An 8,439-nucleotide genomic window follows, 5' to 3' on the forward strand; every position below is an offset into this window, starting at 1 on the left:
GCCTCCCAAAGTGCTGGGATTACAGGCTTGAGCCACCGCGCCCAGCCAGGACTCTTAAGCTATAGGTTCCTTGCCCTAGTATGTTTAGGGCTCAATTCTGTAGAAAATAAATTTTTCCAGGGACATGTTATACTATCCATCACAAAAATCTATAATTAACTGTCATCATATTTCCTTTTGAGCACAAATTGCTCTTCATGGAGTTACGAATTTATATTTTGTTTGCTTAGTTTTCTATGTCACTATTACTGGTTTTCTGAATCCCTTCTGAGCAATACTTCAAACAAGATCAGTCATGTGAAGAAATCTATGATTTTCATCTTTCTCTGAAGACATCTCTGTTGAAGCCCTCGCCTTCCTGGTGCTCTCTGGATGACATGGTTTGGGCTGGCTACTCACTAGGCCTGCTGCAGCTGTCGTCCTAAGACTTCCAATCTCTTCCATATAATGGAAGAAATATAAGAATCTTCCATTTCTTATATTTGGTGTCTCCCATTTCTCCTTGGTTTACTTTACATGGTGGCACAATCCTCTAATAGCTTCTTTCCTTGAGAAAATACACACAGGAGGTCAAATTTCTGAGATGCTGGACATCCAAAAATGTCTTTCTTCTGCTATCATAATTGGTTGATAGTTTGGGTATATAATTATACATTAAAAATAAGTTTCTGGCTAGGTGTGATGGCTCATGACTGTTATTACAGAACTTTGGGAGGCTTAGGATTGCTTGAGGACAGGAGTTCAAGACCAGCCTGGGCAACATGGTGAGACCCCATCTCTACAAAACATTAAAATATTAGCTAGGTGTGGTGGCACACACCTGTAGCCCCAGCTACTCGGGTAGCTGGGGTGGGATGACTGAGTCCAGCAGTTCGAGGCCACAGTGAACAAGGATCCCATCGCTCCATTCTGGCTTGGGTGACAGAGCGAGACCCTGTCACAAAAACATAAAAACTAAAAAAAGTAACGACAATTTTCCCTCAGAATGTTTTAAAGACACATTTCTTTAGTGTCATGATCAGACTATTACATTTGGCAATCAACAGCATGGGTGCAAAAAAAGTCTACATTACAATTCTTTGTTGGATTGTTTTAGTTTCCAGAGAACAGAAACTAAAATACCCTGTTATACAATTACAGCCCAAAGATAGCCCTCGAGTCTTTTGCCCATACACATGAGTATTGTCTGAAGCATATCCCTGAAGCAGTTAGGCCCCCACCACTGTGCCTGGTTGAGTTCACAAATCTGTTGTAACCTGCGGCTTCCCTGTCGCTGCTCTGGCTAAGCCTTATTTCTCTTGCTAAGCCTTGTTTCCTGCAGTAATTAATGCCCTCTGCCTCTGCCATAGCTACTGCTGCTACTGCAACCACCACAGCCACCTTGGTTTCAGGGTTTGGCAAAATATTGGCTTCTACCACCATAGGGGCCAGAGCTTCTGCCTCCAAAGTTTTTTCTCTTTATGGGTCCAAAATTTGAAGACCGACTGCTGTAACTGCCAAAATCACTGTCACTTCCACCACATCCAAAATTGCTTCCATTATTACCAAATCCATGACAGTCATCCCCACTGCCACCATATCCACCACCATCATTGCTGGCACCAAAGACATCATGACCAAACTTGTCACTCCCACCAAATCACTTCCACGACCACCACCAGTTTCCAGGACCCCTTTGACTTCTTTAGCTGGATGAGCCACCAGCCATGTCTTGCTGCAACCTGGGCTTTCCTTACTTCACAGCCGTGGCCATTTACAGGATAATATTTCTGAATGACAGTCTTATCCACGGAGTCATGGTCATCAAAGGTTATAAAAGCAAAGACCCTTTTCTTGCTACTGCCTCAGTCAGTCGTGATTTCAATCACTTCAATTTTCCTATCCTGTTCAAGGATAGGAAATATCTTTTCCATAGTCACATAGGCACCTGGTCTTTGAGAATCTTCAGACAGCTCTCTGAGGTTCTACAGCTCTTCTCTCCACCTGGTATGGCCTTGATTCATGGCTACATCCATCTCCTCCACAGTGGCAGATGACCAACCCAAAGCCCCCGGAGTGCTTGAAGTCTGGGTCTCAGGACCACACAGTGATGAGCATGGTTCAGAAGGGCTCCCCAGACTCAGCTGTTTCAAGGCTTCCGCAGCTTTGGGCTCTTTAGGAGACTGGCTTAGACATGACCGCAGTGGGAAGAGAGGCTTGAACGATGCTTTCTCGGCAGCATTGAAGGCCACAAATCCCTCAACATTTTTAAAGATACTCTTCCACCATCCTGCTTTCAGAGTTGGTTTTTGAAAAATCTGATGCTATTCTGAGCTTTGAATGTGACCTGTTTCTGCTCTAAGAATCTTATTTTTAATCTGGGTATTCTTGAATTTCACAAAGGATGTGCCTTGTTGTAGGAGTTGAGTGTTGAAGGGCTCTTTCAATGCAGAAATTTACATTCTTCAATATTAGGAAATGTTCATACATTTCTTAGCCAAATGTTGGCCCTCTAATTTTCTTTGATCTTTTCTTCTATTTTCTCTCTTTTTCCTTTTACTCCATTTGTAGGAGATTAGCATGATATACTCTCCCAAACCCGTTAAATTCATTTATTAAACTTATTGCTAACACATGTTTAATTTTATGTGTTCTCTCTTAGTCTCTGATTATTCCTTTTACATAAATAGCATCTTGCTTTAAGGATATCACTTTTTTTTTTTTTTTTTTTTGGAGACAGAGTCTCACTGTCGCACAGTGGTGTGATCTCTGCTCACTGAAACCTCCGCTCCTGGGTTCAAGCGATTCTCCTGCCCCATCCTCCCAAGTAGCTGGGATTACTGGCACCCACCACCACGCCTGGCTAATTTTTATATTTTCAGTAGAGACGGGCTTTCACCATGTTGGCAAGGATGGTCTCGAACTCCTGACCTCAAATGATCCACTCACCTCAGCCTCCCAATGTGCTGGGATTGTAGACATGAGCCACTGCACCCGGTCAAGGATATCACTTTTTCTTAGATCTAAGGAGATCAAATGATCTATGTTTAAGTTTATTTCTGGCTACTTCAATTTTTGGTTGCTCTGAGTTCCTTGGACATACATCCATATGCGTCTGTCTGTCATACTAGAGACTTCTCAAATGTTTGAGGACCATTAATTGTCTATTCATTTGTAAGACCAAGGCATTAAAAATCTGAGTGTCAGCCAGGCACACTGCCTCACGCCTGTAATGCCAGCACTTTGGGAGGCTGAGGTTGGAGGGATTGCTTGAACCCAGGAGTCTGAGACCAGCCTGAGCAACATGGCGAAACCCTGCCTCTACTAAAAACAAACAAAAAAACAAAAAAAACACCAAAAAAATATTAGCTGGATGTGGTGGCACACGCCTGTAGTCCTAGCTACTAGGGAGGCTGAGGTGGGAGGATCAGTTAAGCCCAGAAGTCAAGGCTGCAGTGAGTTGTATTTGTGCTACTGCATTCCAGCCTGGCAGAATGAGATACTATCATACTATCTCAAAAACAAAACAAAACAAAACAAATCTGGATGCCAATTCCAGTGCTGGATAAAATATAATATGCCCACTACAAGCTGTTCTTCCTGACAGATTACAATTAAAAATTGGACAACACAAAAAGCAACTGAGGATTCTGAAAAGGAAAAATAGCTGGTTAATAGAGGGGAGGAATAAAAACTGGAAGATGAACTACTACATTGGCGTTTCTTGGGTTCTTTTCCTGTCTTCTTTGCAGAATTGCCCGAGGGTTAAGGTGTGTGAGGGGTCAGACAGCAAACAAACAAACAAACAAACACAAAAAAGCCCACAAAACTTTCTGGCCAGAGGATGAGGACAAGAGATCCACGTGGGCTGGAGAGCATGATAGCGTACTTTCACATTCATTCTTTTTTCCCTCTTGGCCTTGCCTAAAGGTTGGCCAGCAGTCCAGGCACCTCAAAGCCTGAGAAAAGCCTGTCTCCTTCCCTGGAAGAAGTGAGAGAAGGGGTCTCTGTGGCCGTAAGCATGTAAAAGGAATCCTGTTGTTTATTCTCTTTTCTTTGACTGCCTCATTCTTCGGGTGCCAGTCACATGGAACTGTGTGACAGTGAAGGAGGTTAAAACTGTCTGAGAGAAACCCATCTTTCTAGCAAGAGAAACGGAAAGGGGTGCCTGGGAGCCAGAGACAGGGAAGAAAATCCCAGCAAGGAAAGGACCAGAGAAGGGAATCCCTTAATTCTGTGTAGGAACCATCACAAGTCCCAGACTCACCCAAGTGGCACATGCATGGAATAGACCCCAAAGGCATAGCAAAGTCTCTCAGAAATAAACTACGATATAAACCATCACTCAAATTGCAGACAAATCACTGAGAGGCGCACATGAGGGCAAACTCAAACAGCATAGCAAACGCTTTTAAGATAAAACTGGCATTGAACCCATCACCCACAGAAGGAGAGACAGAGCTTGTGGAACTAGATTGCCTGTTAAAGCAAAATCATCATTCTCCAAATGTTAACAGCACCCAGACTCTTACAACATAATCTTCAAAATACATTAGTGATGCACTCCAAGATTATATGACATACAAAGAACCAGAAGAATGTTACCAATTCTCAAGAGAAACAAACCATGATGAACAGATGTCAACCCTGAGATGACACAGATGCTGGAATTATCAGAATAAGATTTAAAACAGTTGTTACATCTATGTTCCACAAGTGAAAGTAAAGAGAAATGACTGGGAAGAAGGAAGTTCTCAGCAGAGAAAAAGTAACCATTAAAAAAAAAAAAAAGTCCGGCGCGGTGGCCCACGCCTGTAATCCCAGCACTTTGGGAGGCCGAGACAGGCGGATCACAAGGTCAGGAGATCAATACCATCCTGGCTAACACGGTGAAACCCCGTCTCTATTGAAAATACAAAAAATTAGCTGGGTGTGGTGGTGAGCACCTGCAGTCCCAAGTACTTGGGAGGCTGAGGCAGGAGAATGGCGTGAACCCAGGAGGTGGAGGTTGCAGTGAGCCAAGATTGTGCCACTGCACTCTAGCCTGGGCAACAGAGCAAGACTCCATCTCAAAAAAGAAAAAAAAAAAGGGAACTACAGAACTAAATAATATAAGATCTGAAATTAAAAATCCACTAGATGAGGTCAATAGCAGAATGGAGATACCAAAGGGAAGATTCAGTGAGTTGAAAGATGAACAGAAATTATCGAATTTGAACAACAGAGAGGAAAAACATATTTAAAAAAAAAAAGAATGGAGACTTAAAGAACAATCTTAAATATCAATCTGAAATACAGGACAATATTTTGGTAGTATTCTATATTTAACAATCTTAAATACAGGGTAGTATCAAAAGGTCTAATATGTATTTCATTGGACTTCTGGAAGGAGAAAGAAAGATTGGTGCACAAAACTGTATGAAAAAATAGTGGCTAACAACTTCCCAAATTTAGCCAAATATAAAAATTTATAGATTCAAAAACTCAGTGAACATTGGAGTTGATTAAACTCAAAGAATGCCACCTCCAGACACATCATAACCGAACAACTAAAAACCAAAGACAGAAAAAAGCTCTTGAAAGCATCCAGAGAAAAATGACACATTATATAAGCAGACAAGAATTCAAATGCCTACCAATTTTGTATCAGAAACCATGGAGGGGGCTGGGTGCAGTGGCTCATGCCTGTAATCCCAGCACTTTGGGAGGCCGAGGCAGGTGGATCACAAGGTCAGGAGATCGAAGACCATCCTGGCCAACATGGTGAAAACCTGTCTTTACTAAAAATACAAAAATTAGATGAGTATGGTGGCATGCGCCTGTAATTCCAGCTACTCGGGAGACTGAAGCAGGAGAATCGCTTGAACTAGGGAGGTGGAGGTTGCAGTGAGCCAAGATCACGCCACTGCACTCCAGCCTGGTGACAGACCAAGACTCTGTCTCAAAAAAAAAAAAAAAGGAAACCATGGAGGCCAAAATCTTTAAAGTACTGAAAAGAACTGTCAACTGAGAATTCTACATCCCTCAAGATCTCTTTGAGGGATCAAGAACACTCCGACACTTCCAGAAGCAAGAAAATAAAGAGAACTTACTACCAGCAGACCGGCACTATGAGAAATGCTGAAGGAAGTTCTTCACATTGAAGGAGAATGACACCAGAGGGAAATATGAAATTTCAGAAATGAAGAAAAACAGAAATGGTAAATATCTGGGTAAATACAATGGACTTTTTTCTTTTCTTTTTTTGAGATGGAATCTCACACTGTTGCCCAGGCTGGAGTGCAGTGGCGCAATCTTCACTCACTGCAACCTCCACCTCCCGGGTTCAAGTGATTCTCTTGCCTCAGCCTCCTGAGTGGCTGGGATTACAGGTGCCTGCCACCATGCCCGGCTAATTTTTTGTATTTTTAGTAGAGATGGGGTTTCACTGTGTTGGCAAGGCTGGTCTTGAACTCCTGACCTCGTGATCTGCCCGCCTCAGCCTCCTAAAGTACTGGGACCACAGGCCTGAGCCACTGAGCCTGACCTAGACTTTTTTTAATATCTAAAGTGCTTTAAGATTGTTCAGCCTTTAAAACGAGGGAAATTCTGTCACTGGTGACGTGGATGGAATTGGAGAACATTATGCTGAGTGAAATAAGCCCAGCACAGAAAGACAAATACTGCATATTTTCACTTACATGTGGAAACTAAGACAACTGAACTCATAGAAGCAGCGAGTAGAATGGTGGTTACAGAGGCTGGGGGAGTAGGAGGAATTAAGAACGGTGGTCAAAGGATACAAAAATCTCAGACAGGAGGAATAAGCTTTATTTTGAGATCTATTCCACAGCATAGTGAACACAGTAAATAATAGTGTGTTCTGCACTTCAAAGCTGCCAAGAGAATAAATCTGGAATATTCTAAACCACAAAAAATAAGTATTTGAAGTGATGGATATGTTAACTAGTTTGATTTAATTATTCCATATTATACTGGTAAATTATAACATCATGTACTCCATAAATATATACAATTATTGACTGTCAATTTACAATAAAATGATTATTTTTAAAGAAATGGGGGTCTCACTATGTTACCCAGGCTGGTCTTGAACTTCTGGCCTCAAGTGATCCTCTCACCTCAGCCTCTCAAAGTGCTGGGATTACAGGCATGAGATACCACACCCAGCTAATTTACATTAAAATTTTTAGAAAACTGACTAAAGATGTATCAAAAGATTTTTTTCAATTTAAAAACAAGATTGTTGGAAACAAAAGTAACACTGTGGAGTGGAGTTTTCAATATATGTAGATATAACACAAATGACAATTATAACACAAGGCGGGAGAGGATTAAGGAATCTTTATATTAACAGTTGTAAGATTTCTATATTCTCCTTAAAGTTGTTAAATATAAAATCTGACTAGAATATGAAAGGCTATGTGTGCATACTGTAAACTCTAGAGCTACCACCTAAGAATTCACAGAGATAAAAGTAAAAAGTCAATAGATAAAATACTAAAAACTACCAATATCTAAGAGGCATGAAATGGGGGAAAGGACAAACCAAAACAAAGAGGTTGACCTAAATCTAAACATACTAACAATTATATTAAAAGTAAATGGTCTGAATATACCAATAAAAGACAGACACTGTCAAACTGAACTAAAAAGCAAAAAAGACCCAAGTATATGCTATTTACAAAAAACCCACTTTAAATATTATAACATAGGTTAAGAGTAAAAAAATGAAACAAGTTACATCATACAAACACTAATCAAAGGAAATCCAGAAAATGGTTAAAATGTAAATTTTATTTTATTTTTATTTTTTACTTTTTATTTATTTATTTTTTTGAGATGGAGTCTCGCTCTGTTGCCCAGACTGGAGTGCAGTGGTGCGATCTCAGCTCACTGCAGCCTCTGCCTCCCAGGTTCACGCCATTCTCCTGCCTCAGCCTCCAGAGTAGCTGGGACTATAGGTGCCCGCCACCACGCCTGGCTAACTTTTTGTATTTTTAGTAGAGACGGGGTTTCACCATGTTAACCAGGATGGTCTCGATCTCCTGACCTCGTGATCCACCTGCCTCGGCCTCCCAAAGTGCTGGGATTACAGGCGTGAGCCACCACGCCTGGCCGTAAATTTTATTTTGTATAAATTTTGCACAAGAAAAAAAAAGGAACTGTGGTTGTATTAATACCAGAAACTGTAGTCTCCAGAACAAGGGAACTTACCAGGGAAGAAAGAGACATATAACAGTAAAAGGATCAATTAACCAAAAGGACAAAACAATCCTAAATATACAAGCATCTAATAAGAGAACTCCGAAATAAATGAAACAAAAACTAACAAAACTGAAAGAAAGAATAAATCCACAATTATACTTAAAGACTTCAATCTCTCTCTCTCAGTAATGGACAGAACAGGTGGGCAGAAGATCAGAAAGGATACAGAAGGCCTGAAGAGAGCCATCAATC

At 41.1% G+C, this 8,439-nt stretch overlaps 1 protein-coding gene across 1 annotated transcript in view; it reads right to left on the bottom strand.

Annotated features, from left to right (window-relative positions):
* The window catches only part of VKORC1L1 (vitamin K epoxide reductase complex, subunit 1-like 1), an 18,277-nt gene extending 16,855 nt beyond the window's left edge, over nt 1–1,422 (bottom strand). Inside the window, exon 1 of the mRNA XM_011952125.1 lies at nt 1,139–1,422. Within this exon, the coding sequence (XP_011807515.1) occupies nt 1,139–1,422 (284 nt within the window). The remainder of the gene's footprint in view (nt 1–1,138) is intronic.
* Nucleotides 1,423–8,439: the final 7,017 nt, after the last annotated feature.

This window comes from Colobus angolensis, unplaced genomic scaffold, assembly GCF_000951035.1.
Source record: "Colobus angolensis palliatus isolate OR3802 unplaced genomic scaffold, Cang.pa_1.0 Scaffold333, whole genome shotgun sequence".
In the NCBI taxonomy this organism is placed as follows: domain Eukaryota; kingdom Metazoa; phylum Chordata; class Mammalia; order Primates; family Cercopithecidae; genus Colobus; species Colobus angolensis.